The sequence below is a fragment of the Apteryx rowi genome, unplaced genomic scaffold (genome assembly GCF_003343035.1).
Source record: "Apteryx rowi isolate R43461 unplaced genomic scaffold, aptRow1 scaffold_151, whole genome shotgun sequence".
Lineage (NCBI taxonomy): Eukaryota > Metazoa > Chordata > Aves > Apterygiformes > Apterygidae > Apteryx > Apteryx rowi.
The window spans coordinates 943,852-966,055 of record NW_020447764.1 but is presented as its reverse complement, the minus strand read 5'-3'; the positions used below and the strand labels follow the sequence as shown (position 1 = coordinate 966,055).

Here is a 22,204-nt window from a genome sequence, read left to right as displayed (position 1 = left end):
ACTTACGTGATCCCCCCCCTCCCCCCAAATTCCTTGTGGGTGGTTATTCATAAATGAGCTCTGTTTGTTTGAATTAACTTGTCTGGGTAGGTATTGCAAGTTGGTTACTGCCCTATTCTTCTGTAGTTACCACAGGTCAAAGGAAAAGCACTGGAAGGTTCTGCATTTGGTTTTGTGTGTGTGCATGCTGAGGACCTGAAATTTTGAGGTAGTGAAAAATAAGGAGGGAGCATTACAGTCATGTACTGCTTCCTTTTAGGTGAAACAATTTCTGTTATAATGATGTTTGGCTGCATCAGTTCTCCAGTTTTGTTCAATGTGGATAGGTCTGTTAGAATTTTTCAGTGAATTCTTACCGTTGCTTAAAGTTGCAGGTAAATAGCTTGTAAAAGAAAGCTGAGGATAGAAAGTTTCTTGTCTCTGCTTTCCCCCCCCCCCCATAAGCAATGCTGTACTTTTTTTGTCAGAAACCATAGTATTAATAGGGCCATGCGATAGCAATGAATTTTCTATCTATACATAGCTTTCAAAACTACTTTTTTCTTTTCCTGCTTTACTCAAATAAAAAAAATCAAGCCAAAACATTAACTTGCTTCCCAGATTTGGTAACCACGTATATATCTCTGTCTCCTTACTCCATGTATCTCTGCTGTCTTTGTTGACATGAAGGTTGCTTGAATATGCGATTGGGTAACCTCAGTTGCTTTATGTAACTTTATGGATATCGTAGCCCATGAGGCAGCTCTCTTGCTGGTTTTTCACTGTCATCTGTCTCCTGGACATTTTTTGACTATGTTAATTTCTAGTTGGTCAGAAGTTTTCAGGGTTTCTTTTGAATTTTCTTTAGCAAAAACAAAACAGTGTTGAGTGTGAGGAACAGCTATATAAGTGATGGTCTCCATCCCAAACTGTTGTCCAGTATGCCTTTTAGACCTGCTTTGTAACGTACTAAAACTTGTTTTGGGGATGATGTAATATCAGCATGGAACAAAATTCCCTATTGCGCTAATTGTTAGCGTAGTTGAAGCTGCAGTTGACAGAGGATCAACCCCATTTTCTTAATGTGGGATAGTTGATTTAGCTGGATTAAACTAGCTGATGATTTCTTCTCAGTTTTTGGATAGTAATTAGTATAGTTTTTTGACTGTTTCAGAAGACGGGAACTAAAGGGAGACTGAAACTTTCTATAAGTTGAACATGCAGCTGTTCAAGGTTCTAGCCTGTAAGTAGAGTAACCTATATGGCAGCAGGATGAGGACTTGCTTAACCTGTGTGAAGATGGGGTGTGTTTTTGTGTGTTTTTTTTGTTGTTGTTTTGTTGTTTGTTTTTAAGTGCCTGTTACTGGAGAATATTCTGTACCTAGTTTTGGTTTAGCACTTTCTCTTGCTTGTTCTTTGTGAAAATCGTGTTTTATTCTTGAATTTTATTGCAATAGCTAGTGATACAGTTTGACACTTGTGGTATTTGATAAGAAAATGCTCAGAGTTTAAATGAGTATGGCAAGAAATCCAGACAGATAGTTGTCCTGATTACTTTCCAGTTCATTATATTTGGTGACTCATGTAATGGCCCCAAAACACAGCTTCTGCTGTCTAGAGGAGGAATGAGGTGTTGAATGTTTAGATGCTTCAGAGCATGCTGAGACGTTTGGTACTAATTTCCAGACTTCAGTAATGAGATAAAATTCAAGAAAGTTAAATGAAGACTTGATGCCAGTTCATCATCCTGGAGATAATGACTTTGTCAATAAAAATAACAAATTCAGATTTAAGGCCAGGATGCTTCTCTGAAAAATCCCTACCATGGGTGCTCCTCTTTCTACCAGGGCCTTATTAGTTTTTGTTTTAGGTGTAGTAGCTTTGGCAAGAATGAGTGAGTGGGTTAAAATATCTTGGTCTCCAAACAGTTAGGCATTTGTAGACTGCACCTCACTTTGTTGGATGGAAGAAATGCATTTATTAAGTCACTGTATATGCTTCATGGAGGAAGCATTGCTAAGTGCTAGCAATTCTGCATTTTGGAAGACCTTGCAATTCTTCAGTATGGAAATAGGGAAGATGGGGGCATTTTGTTTCAGTTAATTAGCTACTGAGGGGGGGAAACCTTGTCTGTATTGGGGTATAATAAATTGTTTTAATTTACTAATCTGTGAATGAAGACAGATGAGGTACTAATTGTGCTTGCATCTCCTCTCCTGTGTTCTGACCTACTCACTAAGAGGAGGAGACTAGTAATTGCTGCTCTGCAGGTGGGATTATTCTGTTGATTTCTGTGAGTCAAAGCCGATTGTATCTTTGCACTACAGCTAAAAATGACTTCTGCTTCTTTTCAGTTTGCTGCTTTTTTTTGAGAGAGAGAGAAATTACTACTAAAAATGGCCAGAATTATTTTCCCTTGTTGAGTGTAACATCTTCCGATGGCAGTCTATTAAAATGAGATTGAAAGTGTTGCTTTGTGTCATTATTATGAATCATTAGAATGATTTTGATTAAAAAAAAAACGAGTAGAAGTTCTAGCATTGTTTTCTTCTGTGATGCTTGGTTTGTACTGTGGACATTCCAAGTTACTTTTAAAAATGCGAAACAAAAGTAAAGAATACTCTCTGAGAAATACTTCAAAAATTGTATCATCAGACTTCTACTGAAAGTTACAGCAACTGGGCTCTGAGAAAACAGAGCAGTAAGCAAATACACTTGGAATTCAGCACATCTACAATAAAATGAATGTCACCTTACTGAATATGACAAATTAATCTTTTTTTCCCCCTCTTATTACTGATTTAAATGAACAGGAAGGAAAACATTGATTTAGAACAGTTTTAAAGTAGTGTCACTAGAATTCATATTTTTATATTTTTAAAAGACTTTTTTCAAGTTATTTTTTAGATCTGTTCTGTCACTGATTTCCATGCATCTCGTGTGTAGAAAGTGCTCCTTGAAGGACTGTAGTTATTTCACTTTTTTTTTTAACTGTAATATGTGACTGAAAATATATGTTACATTTGGTGCTGTTATTTAAAGGAGGATATACTGCTCAGTTACATAACATTTTTCTTACTTTGGGAAACAATGAATGAATCATTTCTTAAAACTTGATTTGTAGGAAGCTGTATTTGGTAGCTGGAACTCATTTGAAAAATACAAAAATACACTTAATTTCTAAACAATCAGAACCTTGATGGTGCTGCCTGTATGCAGTGAAAAATTATACTAAGACTTGATTTAAAACCTTTCTATTAATTAGAACTGATACTGAGGTATAGCTACTGAAGCTGTTAACATTTTAAAAGTATTCAGCTTAATTTTATACCTTTTCATACACTGGAAAAGATTTTCTGCCACTTCCATTCAGTTTTTCACTTTTTGAGTAATCTAGTAGTTGAAACAACATAAGTGAATAAAATGAATGGAGGAAAACTTTTCTTTAAACCATTTGCGAAATTTGCTGTAGCACTTGAGCTTTCTTTACAGCTATTTTGTCAGTAACTTGACTAGCTTTGTAGTAGAACTTGAGTGGCAAATAAGCATTGTTGAATATTTTTGTCATTATGTGGGGGGGGGGGTTTAGTTCAGGCCTTAAGATTATCATCACACTCTTAAAATAAGTGTATTTGAAATGTTCAATTTTATTTAAAAGTTGTTAGTTTAATTTTCCTTTTGTTTGTCTAAAATAAAACGTACTGTAAGTGATATATAATAAAGGTTTCTTTAAAAAAATGCTCTATAGTTTATTTTAAAATAATATCTGACACAGTTTTCTGTTCTTTGCTTTTAAACAGGGTTTGTGGATGCACTTAGATGTTTGCAATGAGCACTGTGGCTGGCATGCCCCAGTGTTTTGGATACCAATGCATAGGACTCCGTAGTAATCGAATTTATCAGAAACGAACGTCATGAGCATAGTGATCCCATTGGGGGTTGACACAGCTGAAACTTCTTATTTGGAAATGGCTGCAGGCTCAGAGTAAGTATGTGAACACAGCTTGTGAGTTTTCTGGGGGGGTTTTTTGTTTCATTTTGTTTTTCCTACTCATGATTGTTTGAATACAGTTGGACAGAACTTAATCTGCTTAGTTATGTTGAAATTTTAATAACTCTTTAATAAGTAATTAACTTTATTCTTAAAAGTCAGTTTCTTCCTTTTGGGGGAAGTTAAAGTTGAAAAGCTAAACTGTTTAACAGATACCTACTTGTTCGTTAGACTGAAAAATACAGATACTGCATAGTTTGCTAAAATGTTTTATCATTTTTGTTTCCTTAAAGTTTTTTGATTTCCTGCGTTAGAAAGATAGTCTTTTGGACTGGTAAACTGCAAGAAAGCAGTGATTAATTAGACAATGATATATTTTATTTTTCAAAGTCAAAGACTTAGCTTAATTATCTAATACATTGTCTTCATGAAGTTATTTTATATTAAACTATTTGTAGAAAAACATCCATTTGGTAATTATTCATTTTGGTTAGTACAGCAAAAGTGGATAGCCGTGATTACAAAGAGGCAAAGAAAACCTGGGTTTGAGAAACCCTGCTTTTACATGAAAGAAATATAGTGAATTTCTGTTATTTTTTACTGCTGGTATCTGATTCTACAGTGTTGATAGGCCAGAGTTTAGGTATTGTTGATCTCAAAGTACCTCTGAAGAGTGGGAATTTTGCCTATCAAAATAAATATCTTTCCATGTGTGTAGCATCCACCTGGCTGTTGACTCTTAAGAGAGAAGAAATAGAATTTTTGGCAACTTACTACTTTGAAGGATTAGAGACCAAGCTGTTATGATTTTTATGGGTTTGCAAAGGTTCATCATCCCATTGAGCTTTTTATAACCTAGGAGCAGTAGCAGTTTTTCTTTTTTTTTCTTCTTCTATTTTCTCTGTTCCTGTTGCATTAGTAGAACATCTGACATTGTGGCTTTTTGGGGGGAGGAGGAAGATAGGTGTCACAAGATACTATGATTAAGTATTAAAGATCGAGTTTCTGTAAGATGCAGTGAAATTTGTGTACTTTTTTGCATATTCATAAAAAAATCTGTGGTTCACTTAGAAAAACTATTAAATTCATTGTTTATATTAAATTTGTTTTGGAGAATTTTTTTGGTTTCTTTCTTTCTTTTTTTTTTTTAACCACTTCAGATATGTCGCTTCTCTTCCCCCTTCTCTGCCTATGCAGTCTTCCTCTAGTAATGTTAAAGGCTTTCCCTATGTTTGGTTGCTACAAGGATGTATATGCCTGTTTTGGATATTAAAACAATGGATTAGATTTATTTTACATACTGGTTTTTCATGCTTAAGGTCTCTCTTAAAACAAAATAAACTTCACAAAGTGGCCCTTGATTAAGAATAAATAATGGGTGCATCAGATAACCAATATGAACTTATATGCGGTCTTCAATATTAGTGTGCTTACTTGAGAGTGTGTGCTAACTTAGCACTATTGCTTCTTTTGAGAAGTAAATGTCTGTCTTTTGTCAAAATTGAAATAAATTCTTTACAGACTGTGTGGCAAGAAAAACTGTTGAACAGCTTTTTAAAGGAATGTTTCTCCTGTGTTTTCAGTTGTATGTGAGGTTACTATATTAATCTTCTAGGTGATTTTGAGCTACTTTAGAAAACCAAGAATTCTCATTATGAAACTTTATCATTTTAATGGCTCAGAAAGTTGCTTTGTTGTTCCTTCGTATTTTGAACGCTGATTTGCTTGGTGTAGAAAATTCTTCAAGAAATTTGAGAACTGTTTGCAGCTCTTTCCATTATCTTTTTTTGTGGATTTCTTTTATGTTTAGAGAAGGTCATAATCCCCCAGGTTGCCAACATTCCTTGCAGACACAGCAACCCATGCTGAAATTAGAATAAATAAATACAGTTGTCAGTATAAACAAGATACAGTTCACAGTGTGTTACTTGCTTGATACTGTGGCATAGAGGCCCAGTTAGGGACTGCTTCTCTTCAGTTATTGTCTGTTAACAGTTATTCATTAGTGTTTTCTGCAGTACTTATGCTGAATAAGGTGTAGTTTCATGATTGGCTTAATCTGATTCAAAAGCTATGTCATTGCATAAGGAAGTTTGACACGAAACTGTCCCCCTAGCCTACCTGCTCATACAGTTGTAAAAATTGTTCCTTAACATAAAGTTTCTTAAACACTGCTTTCAATTCTGAAATTCATAATTAAAAGCCGTGTCTTTGGCATGCTGACAGATCGGAGGTTATGCAGGAAGAGCTATTTTCAAAAGTAGAACAGAAAATTAAAGCTTATTAAAAATCCCTTGGAAAATTTTAGTCTGATATTACTTCTGTTCAAATGATCTTTTTTTTAAATTTTTTTTTTTAACATTTGCTTCTGGAGAGCAGCATTGTGGGTGTAGATTGTCGATAGTGAATATAGATCATTTTTTAACATGTTCTTTTTTTGTTTTTGGTTGGTTTTTGGTTTTGTTTTCCCCCAAGTGGGAGGAGTTGGAATTTCTGTATTGTGACTGACAGGTCTGGTATTGCTTTATTGGTTGCTAAAGCATGTGCAAACACAGAAGGAGGGAATGGCAAACCTGATTATGTAGGAGAAGGAGCCCTGAAAAAAATCTCTTACCACTAAGCATAATTTTATCTTATGCTTTAAACTGAGGGATAAGCCCATTAAAAAAGATGAGTACTTTACCTTGTTACGTGCAGCTTCATATATATCTAGTAATTATTGTAGCAAATTAGCTATGTGGAGAATAATTTTCTTAAAAGGTTTGTATTTTCTTACAAATAGAGTGAAATAGTCTCTCTTCAGTGTCTTGCACCTAAGTAAGCTCTCCAACAGTTCATCTTCATTGTGCCATAGTAGTTGAAACATAGAAAAATTGTCATGTGTATGTTTCAATAAAACTTGCTCTACATGCAGTATTATGCAGACAAAATACAACCTCATAGCGGTATGATCGTATATACAAAATAACCTGTTCTCTGTTATTTGGAGAAGGCTTATTAAAGATGAATACCAGTGAATTCTTAAAAGAATCCATCTTTAACAGTGGAAGACCGCGGAGTAGTAAGAAGAGCCTTGAGCTTTTTGAATGGTCCAAAATGTGCTTTCTGACTTACGAGTGTGTTAGTATTGCTCAGAGCATAAGTTATGCACCAGGGAAATATTGGTGGTGACATTGTGTTCCAGTTTTTGATATTTATATGCATCTTCTAGAGAGAAGACTAATATAATGAAACTAATTTACTTTAAACCCGACAATCACAGTGTATGGATCACTGTATTGAGTTTAATGTCCAGGAGAAAAGATTACAAACGTTGTTGTAGTCTTAAAAAGAAATAAACAAAAACCTACTCACCTATTATGGTTAAAACAGAGATTTTGGGGAAGTGTTGCAGGAAGAATGGGAAGCCTGCTAGTTTATACAAACAGTATCAGGTCTGTAGGGCCTGCTGTGAGATGCTTAGGTAGCAGAAACTGCTTTGTGGTAGAGGAATAATACTTGGTTCTTTGTTTTCTAGCTACTTAAGCCTATCAAATGTTTTGACTAGATGAACTGTCGTGAAATACAAAATGTTACTGCTTTTCGTACAAAATATATTACGTTCCTTTATCTGAGCTGTACTGCAGTCGATTATTGTTTTGCCTTTGTACCAGGATATCTGAGCAATTTCAGACTCTGTGAAAATTACACCCATCAGATTGGTGTTCCAGAAATATTTTCTTTAATAATAATAAAAAAGTTTGCTTGAGACACAGTTAGAAGCAAAAAGTTTCATTTAGAATTTTGACAAATGCTTTATGCTATTGTGAGTAAATGCTTGTAAAAAGAATACCTACACTTTCCACAGCCTAAAACATTGGTACCCACCTGCTTTTGAAAATCTTAGTGAGAGTTTCTTTTTCTTTTAAATACCTACAGTTTTGTAGAACTGGTTGATGGTCCCAGCTTCTAAAGACTGATTGTATTTTGGGTGTTAGTCAAAACCCAGTTCTATTTCTTTTATTAGTCATTCAAAAACATGACAGTATATAAAAGGAACTGGAAAAAGACTTCTTAAAGAGGGTTTTTAACTATATTGCTTAGAATGATTTATAGCAGATTGCTTTAACATAGCTGAACTAAAAACTTGTAGGGACTGAGTTTTTGTGAACTTGATTGAGTTCATGTGTTTTCCTTATTTTGTTTCTTTCACTATTGCCATCTGCTGGCAGCATGCAGAATACTTTTCAGTTTGCACTGTTCTTTTCAATGTGAACAGCAGGAAATGACCCAGAACGTGAGTTGTTTCACCTGGAGAGTGAAAATTATTTGAGAGGTTTTTAAAAATGTGGGCATCTTGCTCTTTTTATTCGTTTGAGAAAATTCTGTATTCCTGTTTTCAGGCTGCAAGAATGTTTTAAGTCATTGCAGCCTATGATATGGGAAGATCTTTTTTATGGTGCTTCTATGGTGCTGTTACTTTGGAATATTTAGCACAATTTTGAATTGCTAACCTTAACACTTGGCAGATCAATATGTATGGCATGATATGCTGACCATGTTATTTTACTAAAATAAGTGACTTATAAGTTGCTAGGGTAGGTGGAAATAGATTTAAGGAGTAGAATTTATTTTTTTGCTTCATAGATTGCAAAGGGTGTAGAATCCCTTTTAATTTTTGTAATCAGTTTATGATGTATGTATAAACTCTCTTTTTAGGGCATACGTTTCCATTCTGGTGTCTATCATTGAATTCTCCCATGTTGAAACAGCTGGTATTTAGGTTGCGGTAAATTTTTTTTATTATTATTTTAAAAGAAGGAAAATCTTCCAGTAATTGTGACATTGCCGAAAGACAGACTGTACATTAATTCCCTGCCTCCTATGTCAGTACACTTTTCTGCTCTGAAAACTGAGTATTGTGCATACACTGAAGAAAATCTAGATTGAGCATCAAACATAGTAGATAAGGGTAGCCATGCTACTGATTTCTTTCCCCTTCAGGAAGTGTTGAAGAACTGCAGTAGAAACAATACAGTGGTAAAGACTTGAATTAGAAGTTCACTTCTTTATGTCTGAGCCATGATGAATGGATATTCAATTTCTAATCCATTGGCATTTTGAATGGCTAGGTCATCAGAAAAATTAACTGGATCAAATTATGATTACTTCACTAAGGTATTATGTCAGCATATAAATATAGGCAAATCTGTTGGAAAGGCACAGCTTTTCCAGCTCTTGTGTCTGAGGGGTTTTTTGGGGGGGAGGGCTGTTTGTGGGAAGGAGTGGTTTTTGTTTTTTGAACCATGGTGTTGCTGAACCTAGCAAATCCATCCTTGGAGATGCTCAGTATGTGAGTTGACGTGGTCCTGGGCAACCTGCTCTAACTGACCCTGTTTGAGCAGGGGAGTTGAACCAGATGATCTCCAGAGGTTCCTTCCAACATCAACTATTCTGTGTTTCTGTGAAATTTTCAGCTGCTTCTCAGGAGATGTTTCTAACAAACTCTGAATAAAATTATTTTTAAGGAAGAATGTGCCATATATTGTGTCAGAATCAAAGAAATGAAGATTTTACTGGACCTATGAAATAAGTAAGGGCAAATGTCTTCAGAGTCAGTTTTTGTCTTACACAGCGTATGCAAGTTCTGTTTCTGAATTGCTAGTACTTCACATGATCTGCACTCTTGGTTGCGTGCTCGCTCTCTCTCTCGTGCTCTCTCTCTCTCTCTCTCTCTATGCAGCTGATGACTGTTAGACATTAGTGTTTTAAAAAGATGTTTGTTCTTTGCACTTTAGAGAGCATTTTTAATTAGTGTTTCTTCTTAAGCAATTTTATTAAACAGAAACAATATACAGAAAAATAAAAAATGCACTAGTACAGATGTTAATAGGACCCTTCATAGTAGATATGAAAATACTGTGCATTTTTTGAGTAAGCTAATAATGATAAGCAATAGCATATTCTTATAAAAATGTTAGCAACAAGTTAGCGCTTATAAAAATGTTAGCAGCAAGTTGTCGATGTCCTTTTAAATCAAACTAATACCACTTACAGTGGAAAAGCATTCATATTTAATGTGTTTCCATGTCTAAGAAAACATAGTCATTTTTGTTTCAATTTAGGATTCAGAAAGGCCAACTTTAAAAATTATTTAAAACAGCACTTCAAGGAATAAGTATGTTGTTTATATACTTGTGATGGGAAAGAGTTGATGCATAATAAGATTAAAATTAAAAAAAGAGAGCTAGACTTGGTGTGTGATATGAGGCAGAAGCCACTTTAATTCATTAGATATTGATATTTTGCTGTGCCTCTCAGTGTAAAAATATTTCTTTAGGTAACTCAGGGTTCATTTGAAGTTTGTCCTAATGTGATTGGGTCATCCAGTGCAATGAAAAAACTTAAGTTAGTGACCAGATGAACATCTCAGTCATGAGTGTATATGCTTTCATGCCCACATGAATATAATTACCGAGAAAAGGCATAAAGGTATAATATCTTGTACTTAAAAAAAAAAAAAATCTGTTTTCCTTCATCTTTTTGCCTTAGCTGTGGTTTAGTGCATATAAACCAAAGTTTGTCTGTTAAAGTTTCGCTGTAAAACTTCTCTTGCAAATTCTTCCTCTTTCTTCATTCTTGGCAGTTTAAAATAAATCAATAAACTGCTCTTTTAAAGATAATTTGCCCTATTCATGATTACTGTTTACAGAAGCAGTCACAGTATGCCGCTGCTGTGGGTACTGGTTCCTATAGATGGCGAAGGGTGCTGCCCTGATGCTACCACTAGATGTCATTGCAGAATCGAATAGGATTAGAGGTAGTGAAGTGACTATATGGACAAAGATTGACAGCTCTGAGATTGCCTCTTGTATTTTTTTCTCATAATTAAGCTGAAGTCTTTTCTGCAGGTTTTTCTGTACCTATATAGATATAGGCATTTTGATGGCTCCCTGACAAACTGCATAATCCGTGCTTTTCTGAAGTACTCCCAGATTTGCAGAATATCTGAAGAGATTCAGCATTTACTGTTTTAATTCTTTTGAAGAACATTTTGTAACTCTAGAGAAGCTTGTTCTCTGCCACTCTGAAAGCTTCTTTTCAGATGATAGAAAAGTTATTTTGGGGGGGGAATTGAAGGGGGGGGTTAGATTGTTGTTTTGGTTTTTGGACTGTTCTGTATGTATTTTTTAACTGGAATAGCAGGTAATCAGCCGTTGTGAAACAAATATACATAATTACTTATGTATTTTTCTTCTATCTTTTGCTTTTCAGACCAGAATCTGTAGAAGCTAGCCCTGTGGTAGTTGAAAAATCGAACAGTTATCCGCACCAGTTATACACCAGCAGCTCTCATTCACACAGTTACATTGGTTTGCCCTATGCAGTAAGTTTCACACTAAGTATTGTATATAAAATAAATTATGTGAAATTTGCTGTTCTTCACTACAATAACTCCTGATTTGCAATTAAAATTATATATTTTATTCAGTGTTAGATAAATTTAGTTGATAAAGAGCCAAATACAGAAAATAATGCACTTAATTTTATGTCAAATGTAATTGGTAAGGTAGAAAACAAGATGAGAAAGAGTAATGCAGAAATAACAGTTTATTATTTAAAAAAAATGAAATTCTCATAAGTTATTTTTAACATTTTTGCTTAAATAACCAGCTGAGGGTATGAACATTTAAGAGCTATAATTTATCTTTCAAAAAAAAATCTAGGACCATAACTATGGTGCTCGGCCTCCTCCAACGCCTCCAGCTTCTCCTCCTCCGTCAGTGCTTATCAGCAAGAATGAAGTAGGCATATTTACCACTCCCAACTTTGATGAAACCTCCAGTGCTACTACCATCAGTACATCAGAGGATGGAAGCTATGGAACTGATATTACCAGATGCATTTGTGGCTTTACACATGATGATGGATATATGATCTGTTGTGACAAATGCAGGTAATGAATATTGAATAAATCAAAAAAGTAAAAATGACTTAGAACTTCAAGCTGCACTGATGAAGTAAATGTGACTGAATGGTTTTCTAATTGTGCTGATTCATAAGATGGAGGAAATTTCCTTCATCAAAACAGTGTTGTAAGGTCATATGGCTTTCTAATAGGTCAAGATAGTTGATTAAGGCCAGAGAGTATTTTACACTTTATAACAGTCTTGACTACTTGTATCAGTTTTTTATGCCTTTATTTATGTATTATTGCTCTAAGTATACCTCTTTTTTCCCCCTCTAAAAAGCATCTCTTTAGTATTTTTTTCAAGTTACTTGTTATTACAATGGAATAAGAATGTAGGGATTTGTTCTTAATCTGAATGTTCCAAGCAGTAAAGCAACTTGGTTCAGTTGCTTTGTAAACTATGTATACATAAACCAAATAACTTGCAGGAAGCTAAATATGTATCAAAACCTAGCACATAAAAGACAGAAACTTATCAAATATTAGATTCTGTGCCCATAGTGTTTCTGATATAAGAACTCTTTAATCTGCAAAAGACTTATTAGTCTATTAAAATTCTTAAAGTACTAACTGAGATTCTGATTTGGGAAGCTGAAGTTAATGTTTAAGCTTTCATGTTCATGCTTAAGTACCTACTTGATTGTAGTAAAATAAGTGGGTGCTACTTGAACGTTGGAAAATTCAGCTTAGTGATTTTTAGAACTGAGACATTTAGCAGGAGAAAACAAAACAGTTTCTGGAATTATTCAGTATTAATTAGCCTATATTATCACATTCAATACATTTAATGAACAAAGTGATGCTGCCAAATTTATCAGGGTGTTGTGTGTTTTTAAAATGATTGTAACAACTAATTAAAACATTAATTTGAGCTTCATTCTTCTGGCTGCTTTAATTACAGGCTTGGTTTGAATTTTTGATGATCCTTGTTTCTGATTAAAGTTTTCCTTTATTGTTAGATGTATTTAGATGTTCTTTCAGCAGTGGCAGTGCAGGCAGTCACAGGTTAAGTGGAATATGTCCCTGTAAAGAGGCGATTTTCTATGAGGGTTTGGGAGAATTGTGGAAAAATTCACAAGTGGAAAGATAACAATGATTTCCATGTCCTAGTTCTTTATAGCAGTGTGGGGATGGGCATTATCTAGTATCCTAGGTTACCTTCAGTCTAGCAGGCAGCCTCTCTTCTTGGCTGTGGAAAGCAGTTAAAGCTATTCCTGTGTTGCACAACAGTGCTGCCAGTCATGCGACATCTGCTACTATGCAAGATGTTGCTTGACTGCAAAAGCATATGTGGCCTGGAAGCCATAGGTTGACCCCTGTGGCTTTAGATGCAAAAGCACTTGAGCAATACTTTGCCCCCCTTTGCCCCCACCCTTTGTTGAAGGATACTGCTTGTGCAGAACAGTGCTGATGCATGTTAGTCAGTTTGCTGAGGCTTTTTGTTTCTTTCTTGCTCTCTGTTGTGATAACTTACCATTTTTGTGTTTCCTGTCTTGGAGAAAAATCTCCAAAAGGGAAAATAAGGCTAAGGAAGCAGACATGGAGAGACAGCCACAAGATTGGTATTACAGAGTGATCAGTGGAATACAAAATCAGTGAGCTAGAGAAGTCATGGTGAAGATAGTGTTTGATATGCAGTTTTAGGGAGCATTCACTCTGAGTCAAGATCATGATTAAAGAATAAAAAGCTATACATATACAGTTTTAAAAATTGTACTTACTAAGGGTGTTGTTTTTTTTTTTTGTGTGTGTGTGTGTGTTTAAGTGTTTGGCAGCACATTGACTGCATGGGGATTGACAGGCAACATATTCCTGACATATATCTGTGTGAACGTTGTCAGCCAAGGTGAGTACTTTGCATGTTTTTGAACTCTAAATAACAAGAATGAATAGAGAATATAAGAACTGCTTTAAACAGATGTTTTTTCTTTTAAAAACTTTATAATTTAGTGACCCAATAAGGAGAAGAGAGAGTAGGTTTGTGCTGCATTAAAAGTAGATGAGGTGCATTTCCTGTAAACAGAATTAGTGATTCCTGGATTTAAACTTAGGTTTTCTGAAAGTGTCTGTAGTTGTATGACTTCACTATATCAAAAATAGAAGAAAATCCCTATTCCTTTTCGCATACCCTTTTTTTTTTTTTTTAAACTGAGATTTAAAGAGGAGGTACTAGAACAACCAACAGGTTAAGACATAAACCATGTGGCATAATCCTAAGAATCTTAGATAAAGGAGTTACATTTTTGAGGCAAACGATCTCACCAGTCTCCTTTCCCTTCTTCAGAGTGATCATTGCTTCACCTCACTATGTGGCATGGATAAGCAGCTACAAACACTTAACAAATAGCATTGATTCCTGCATGCTTTCTTAGGCTTGGCAGTATATAGACAATCCATTTCATATTTTATTTCATGATTGTCATGCGTGGAGAACCCTAAACAGCAGTGTTTTCAGGTTAGCTGCCCCACAAGCATTTCTCAGCATCTTTCCTTTTTATGATCTCGTTCACTATGTTACAATGCTCATTCTCAGAGTTTTTCACCCTTAAATATGTATTTTGATACCTCCTCTCAAACTTGAAGTCATATGACAAGTCATTTTTTTTCTTCCTGCCCGGTAGGTTTATTATACCTGACTGTCATGGAAGTTGTCCTGTGACTTACTCTCTAAGACACTACAAGCTTGTATTGCTGATTGTTAATTAAATAGTAAAGAAGACATATGTGTTCAGAACACTTTAATTACCAAGAAATCAGTTTTCTTTTGAGAAACTGTTTGAACCTTATTGTCCTATGATCCTTCTGTTATTTTATTATATGTGGCAGTTGTTTTGAGGAATCTGCAAAGAATTGGCGTAATGCTTGCTTATCTGTAATCCATGGATCACCTGTCAATCTTTCATCTGTGTGTCTGTAGTTTTGCTACATTTTCAAGTGATTTGGATAGAGGCATCCTCAAGAACTAGTATTATGTGCTTTGCATTAGTGGTGTGAAATGAGTGTACCAGATACATTTTTATAAGTATCTAAGAATTCAGCTAGTTGTATACATACTCTGTTTATTCTGTAATAGCCAACTGAACATGGTAACTATGAAAAGGTCTGCTTCAGTACTTGGATGTGTTAATGCCTAAGTGTAAAGAATGGACTAAAATTTATTTTTTAATTGCAGGAGTTTAGATAAAGAAAGGGCAGTGCTGTTGCAGCGAAGAAAAAGGGAAAATATGTCAGGTGGGTAAAGAAGGAGCTTAAGAAATTTTCCTCAGTAAAGGTCATAAAATAATAGTATGTCAGCTATATAGACTTAAGAGTGTATACACAGTTCACTTCAGTTAACTTATTTGAATTGCTAAAATGTAAACTGGAACTTTGTTTCATGATTTTTCTTAAAAACTAAGCTTATTTAGTAGAATTGATGGTTTAAATTTTTTTAAAACCTCACTGTATGTCTACCGGTGCTCACTAGGTTTGATCTGCAGTTTGTGTAGAATGTCTTAGTATTGTATGCTTCCACGATATTAAACAGTATACAGTTACGGTAACCTTCAGCATATATAGCCCAGTAATTCAATGCCTTTTACATGACTATCATAAATAAGATAGCATTATATCAGAATAGTTGCAGTTCCAAGCATTTTGGTAAAGGATGCATTTCCCTCCCCCCACCCTTTCTCTTTTCATTGTGGATTAATCCAATCTGTTTGAACATTATTAAAGTTCACCACATGTTGTTTATATTTAATTACACCCAGCACGGTTAGAATACATTTGTTATGTAGTTTACCTTCTTGTAGAAAAGGAGCAGACATAAGTCTGAAATCTGTATGTCCTAATACTGTAACTTCGTGCATTTTAGTAGTTCTATTTAATACGGCTGCCATTCTGTTGCTGTTGTTGTTTATTTTGATTCCTTCTTAAACTGGTGCCATAGATACACATAGAAAAAAGATGGGAAATAAAGTATGTAGTTGGAGACTTATCCCATCCTTGTCTGATATGTGTATTGCATCTCTCAAGTTGAGGGAACAGGAAAATCATAGCTGTAGAGAATGATATTAGGAGGTAATAAAGGAGACCAAAAAAAAAACCCTGGAGCTAGGCAGGTCTCATGTATTTCACAGTGGTTTTAGGTTTGTACTATACCATTTTTGTATGGTAAAGGAAGAGGACTAAATAAAATGCTTAAGAAAAAGCTCTTAAATAAGAAGCAGTAGTCGTAGACAGTTCTGGCTAAGAAGTGATAGTGCTTTTTTCTTCTTTTAGAAGTATTTAGTATCCTGCAGATTTGGGGGGGGGGGGGCAGCTGGACCCCAGTTTGTTTCTCTTTTGGGTTTTTTCTCTGGAATCTTAAGATGTCAAGGAATCAGAGGAAATAATTAATTAAAAAAAAAAAACTTTTTGTGGTTCATGTAGGATTAGCCTCCAATACGAGGAAGGAATTTGGTTGCTTCTTGCAGTTGTGCTCCCTGTTTCAGGGAGGTGGTTGCCTTCTTGGCAGTTTTTCTGGGTTTTGACATAGAACTAGATACAGACTGCACTTTGCATGTTTTTCAAACTCCTTTAAACAAAAACAACGACAAAGTAGTCGCTCTCCATGTCACTCACTGTACTTTACCTAGACTGGAATGAACCTACCCATTCTGGCACAAAGTTCAATTGACCAGGGTCTTTTTATAGTTGAAAAATGCATTCAGTAATTCCTTTCACAAGCCATTTAGTGTTCTTTCTCAGGACTGCATATAGACAGAGTGCTATATCATAAGCAGAGTTTTCCAAGCACATGTAGGATCTGAGTCCTTATTTTTCCCTTCCCCTTCAGTTAAAATTTAAGTTTCCTAGCCTATCCTTGGAAAAAGAGGAAAGAACTCCTTTCTAAGGAATCTAGGAAAAGGCCTTTGCCTGTATTTTCTGTAAGCTGTGGTAGATGCTTATGGAACATGAAAGAAAGAGGAAAAACTGAAATAATAAAGGCAAGTCTTTTGGGTATTAAATTTAGCTGTCAGTAAAAAGTCTGAGAAATGTTGCCTGAAAGTAGGTGCTCCAGCAGGCAGAATGTCGGTGCTTTTCAGTATAGCTTTCATTTATGGATCCATTTATGATCTTTAGGATAACTGTTCCCTGAAGCCCAGTTTGATTATACAGGAAGAAGGGAGTTGCTGCTGCAAACAACTCGGAAAAGCAAATGAGAAAAGGGAAGAATGTAGCTTTTATAATAATGGGAATATCTTGAGTAAGCCGCTGGAGGCAGATGGGAAAGTTTGAGGTTTCTTTTTCTCTGATGAGAGGGATACTAAGCCCACTGTCTTGTTTCATGAAAAAATGGTTTGGTAGTTCTGTCAATTCTTCCCTCACAGTATAGAGCATTTATATCTTAATATCTTAACACAGTTTCATAGCTCGTGATGTTCCTGTCTGATGATATAATTAAATAAGCTTTATTAAGTAATAAATAATGAGCATAATTAAATGAGCTGTAAAGCAATGTAGCAAGTTCTGAGAGGGAGTTTGGGCGTTTTGGTTTTTTTGACATCCACAAAACTTACTAAATCAGATGCTCCAAGAAACGAACCATAAAATTGTATTATTTTTTGCCTTTTGTGACTGCAGATGAGGCTTGTAGTACAAGTACATATTTCAGTCTCTTTAATTTGTATCTTATGAAATTAGCTCTTCTACCATATACAGAATTTCAAAACTGAACCTGTCTGTTGTCATAAATTCTGTCCAGCCATTATCAAAATGTGTTGTGCTTCTGGATTGATGAGTAATCCTGATGATCAGTCTTTTAAATCTGTTCTGTACAGTCAATGTGTGTGTGTGTGGGGAGATGTGTCTTTATCAAAACAGAGTTAAAACCTTACTTTTTAATTCTAAAATAAGTCAAATAAAGCTCTAATCTTAGTTGAAGTGCAATGTTAATTACTATGCTATATCATCTCATTTGAAACCAATGTATGCTTGCTGTCTTTGGTTAATTTTCATTCAGCTAATTCATTTGCTTGGCCAAATGCACTTTGTGTGTGTCGATATTACATGGTTCAATCAGACTTAAAATAATTCAGTGTGTCAGCTGTCTTCTGTCAGATACTAGTAAAAATGTCGTGCTTTTTGCTCTTACTACTTGAAATCATTTACAAAAAGACATAGCTTTTAATGTGTCTATTAAATATTTAAAGTTTTTTGTAAAGAAACATTCAGCAGCAGCAGAATGTTACTTTTAATTTATTTAGCAATAAGTGTACAAAAATCCATCCTCTTCAGGCCTTTGACTAAAGGCAAGGCTGCATGATTTAGACCTTGTTTGATGAAGTAGCATGTAATTAGGGCTATTTTTTTTATTAGGTTTATAAATAATAGGGCTTTTCATTTTGAGAACACCTTACAGTATAATGGCTTTTATTGTAAAGATCTCTGAAGTGTCCCTGCTTTTAGCCGTGTTGCCTCTAGAGCTTAACATTGGGAAGGAAATAATAGATAACTTAGTTGGTTTGCCTTAAGAGGTTTTTTAGGTGGAAATTCCATGTGTTGTAGAAGTGGGCAAGAGTTCTAAACTTGTATGTGTAACCACATCACCTTTTTTCCTGACGTCATCTTCAGGAGCTCCACATCTTGAGAGTAGTAGCTTCTTTTTGGATTAAAAAAATTTTTTTTTTCCCTTTAATTTCTCTGGGTCTTTTAGAGGGGAGTGTTTGTACCTGTTCTTGGGCCTGCAGTTGTATGTGGTGGTGCTGGTTTTGTTTTTCTTCCTGGTATAAACTTACAATGCTAATGTGACTTACTGTGCATTGAATTGCTTATTATGGCTCACTGGAGCGTGTTTGTGAAGCCACTTGTGAATTGTATCCAGGATCCTGTTCTGGAAAGATACTTGTGCTAAATGATTTGGGGGGGGGGGGGGGGGTCTGTTTTTTGTTAGAAAGATACTGTATCTAGATGTATTATATGTTCAAGCACCTTACTTCAAACTATCAGGTCCTGAAATTGATGCTGATGATACCATTCACTACTTAAAGAGAAACGAATCTAGGCCCGTAATAGCTTTCTGTGAAACTTGGAGTTTATATCTTGCCTTCCATGATTCAAAATCTTCCCTTAGTGTGCTTTATTAAGGCTCTTCAAAGTGAAAGCAGGTTATGCAGGTTAGGAAGGAGTGTCTCAAAACAATCCTATGTAATTAGAAATTAGGTTGAGGTAATACTTCTTTGGAGTAGGCTGGGTTATAGTATAGACAACAATATTGAATTGCTGCTTCCCTGGGGAAGATTGTGTGTTGGGGTTTTTTGTGTTTTGTTTTTTTGTTCTTGTTTTTCGGTGTTCCCCACCCCGGAACCCTGATTCTGTAGGCATTAGTATATAGAATTCAACATCAGTGTTTTCAAGAGTGTCTTGGGTTTTCATTTCTCATTTGTTGAATGTTCTGCTATTCACTGACATTCTTCTTTGCGTAGGTATTTCTTCTTTTCATGTAAATTTTTGTTTTTGATGCTAGTTCAGAAAATAGCCCCAATAGGTGCAAACAAACTCAGAAAAATTCATTAGCCAATATATAAATAACTCTGTATCAACATGTTATAGGTAAACTGTAATCATGTGCTGAACAAACTGTTTAAAACAACACCAAGGTTGTAAAATAAGATACAAAGTTAAGGTTGCATTTGTGATATGAGTTTATCCCTTTTTGTTTAAAAACAAAAAAGTAACGTTATCATATACTCTTTTCTTCCCCTTCTTCTCCCTAGTCTCCCTTTCATATGCACACCATATGCACTGTACACAGTGAATTGTGCTGGCCAAATGAGCAGTCATTCAATATCTCTTTTTTTATTCAGTGTGTAGCCTTGGCCCTTATTTATATCACTATCCAAACATTTATAGATAAACAGAAATAGCAGTTTCTTAGTGTTTTGTAGCACTAATTCTTAAGTGTTTCTCGGCTGATGGTGAATCTTTGTAAAACTTCTGTTAGTGAAGATGGCAGTGCTGCTTCCACTTTAGAATCAGGAGACGGAAATGCAGAGAAACTAAGTTAAAATGAACTCAGTGAGTTTGTCACTAGTTTGAGATATGTAGGACTCTAATTATCCTATTTTATGTTAATAGCATATATGCATATTGTTATCTATGCAGGCCCAGTTTTCTTTGATTTATCTTATAACCCTGAGAGCTTAGTTCTGCAAATCAAGACCGATCTTGTAAATGAACATACAGTTAGTGATTTCTTTACTGCATACTTCATATTTCTTATGCTTTCACAGTGGAGTTTGTTTTTCTGAACTTGTCTCATGGTTAAGACAGATAAATGTCTTTATTTTCATCATACTTTTCTCATTTGCTTAACCTTGTTCACTGTGCTTTCTTAAACTGCATCAGTAGAATTTAACAGGAATTAACAGGAGCAAGAAAAAATCCAGAGAGATCAGTAGCTGAAGTCTTTTATTTAGTAAAGAAGGTTTCAGTAACAGGACCACTCAATGATTAAGCCTGATTAAGCCTTATGCCTGATAAGGCAACATCCTTCTGAGCTCAGAAGGAATGTTTTCTCTGCTTTTTTACCAAGTACCTGCCAAAGCCTGCTCCGCTGCAGTTTTAGAAGAAGTCTTGTTTAGTGTGAAGCATATTTACTGAAGGCAGAATATTTGGAGAAGCTGCTTAAATCTCAGAAGTCTGTACTGAGTGTGTGTGAACAGCAGTCTCTTATTTATTTTGTACCATTTCTTCCAGTCCTGCCCACGCTTGACAGCCTTTCATCTTGACAGAACTGGGGTGGGTCTTGCTTCAGGTCAGGAAATATATTTATCTGACGTAAATGCTGACTTGCACTAAATTTCAGGCTTTGGCTTTTAAGACTGGAGATGCACAGCATAAATTGAAAGCAACGGGTGGTTTGTGTACAATCTTGTTTTAAGAAGTAAAATAGACTTAACTTCTCTCTTCCTTGAAAGTAGCAGGGTTTTATTGTTAGGGGATTTTGAGAAGAGAAGTCTTACAGCTAAATTGATGTACTTACCCTTAAAAAGGTACTGGGCACTGAAATTGGAGCTGAAATAGCTGATTAGGACTTATACATGACTGAAAATAGAATATCCTCATCTGAGCAAATCCCAAAGCAGTATTAAAAGTAAAAGCTGTATGTAGGTGAATGAGTTCATAAACAACTTTTTTTTTTAACCATTTTTGCTCTGATTCTAATTTTGCTTGTAATGGGCTACCATAAAACAACTGCATTCGTTGAATGGAATTTATCTGGTGTCTTTTCCTTACCAGACATTACAAATACCTGTTAATAAACCAGCTTCTCACTGGTAATTCATTTCATGCTGTTACAACTGTTGGTGAATTTTGCCTATGAGTACCTGGAGTATTTGACAGTATAGTAGTGGCAGGCTTAGGTTTTTTTTTTTTAAGACTGGACGTATAGTAAAAAGTGAATGTTCTTTCTGTAGTATCTGATTGTTTACAAAATGTTTTTTATTTTAAAGATGGGGATACCAGTGCAACAGAAAGTGGTGATGAGGTTCCTGTGGAATTATATACTGCTTTTCAACATACACCAACTACAATTACTTTAACTGCTACACGAGTTACAAAAGTCAATGATAAGAAAAGGAAAAAAAGCGGGGAGAAAGAGCAGAACATAGCAAAATGTAAAAAAGTAAGTGAATGGAATTCTTTGTTTTATAACTGTGTTATAGGATAAATTATAGTTATGTGATATAACTTATCCAGAGACACCTATTTAAAAAACAGGGTTGTTTGTTAATATTTTACTTCCTGGGTTTAGATCACAGTATAATACTCTGCTACAGTGAATTATATAGTCACTTTGTTTTCCCTTCCTCTTCTGTCTCCCCATCCCTCCCTGCCCCCATTAATTCAAATTAAAATGTACTAGTGTGATAGCCACAGAAGTCTAGTTTTATAATTGAAGCAGAACTTGTAAGGAGGAATCACATTTACTGGACCAATTGATATTCTTGGAGGTGAGGGAAAAACAGGCTTTGGATACCCAAAGAGGAGTTCTGTGTCTGAAAGTCTTCAGTTGTGGTTTTAGTAATGGTGGTTGAAATGTAACTCGATGCCTATTTGAGTTGAAATTGTGTGGAAATGTGCTGTCAGAAAGTAAGCTGCTGAACTACTTTGGTGGACAGGATATTGAAATAATACTGCTTAATTACAGACCTAAACAGTGATTTCTATGTAAAGAAGTAAAAGTACATTGCATTTTCTAGAGTGATGAGTTGCTTTCTGCAAATATGGTGAGAATTAAAGAACTGGATGAGAGT

The 22,204-nt window shown here is 35.1% G+C and overlaps 1 protein-coding gene across 9 annotated transcripts in view; it reads left to right on the top strand.

Moving 5' to 3' along the window:
• The window catches only part of KMT2E (lysine methyltransferase 2E), a 69,098-nt gene that overhangs the window by 14,733 nt on the left and 32,161 nt on the right, over positions 1 to 22,204 (top strand). For 8 of the 9 annotated variants that reach the window (XM_026059022.1, XM_026059018.1, XM_026059017.1 and 5 more), the window contains 6 exons: positions 3,780 to 3,964; positions 11,225 to 11,336; positions 11,677 to 11,906; positions 13,687 to 13,767; positions 15,094 to 15,152; positions 21,401 to 21,573. In XM_026059022.1, the coding sequence (XP_025914807.1) occupies positions 3,894 to 3,964; positions 11,225 to 11,336; positions 11,677 to 11,906; positions 13,687 to 13,767; positions 15,094 to 15,152; positions 21,401 to 21,573 (726 nt within the window). In that variant the 5' untranslated portion in view covers positions 3,780 to 3,893. Of the gene's footprint in view, positions 1 to 3,779; positions 3,965 to 10,667; positions 10,770 to 11,224; positions 11,337 to 11,676; positions 11,907 to 13,686; positions 13,768 to 15,093; positions 15,153 to 21,400; positions 21,574 to 22,204 lie in introns of those variants that run through there. The other variant, XM_026059025.1, reaches the window with a different exon arrangement.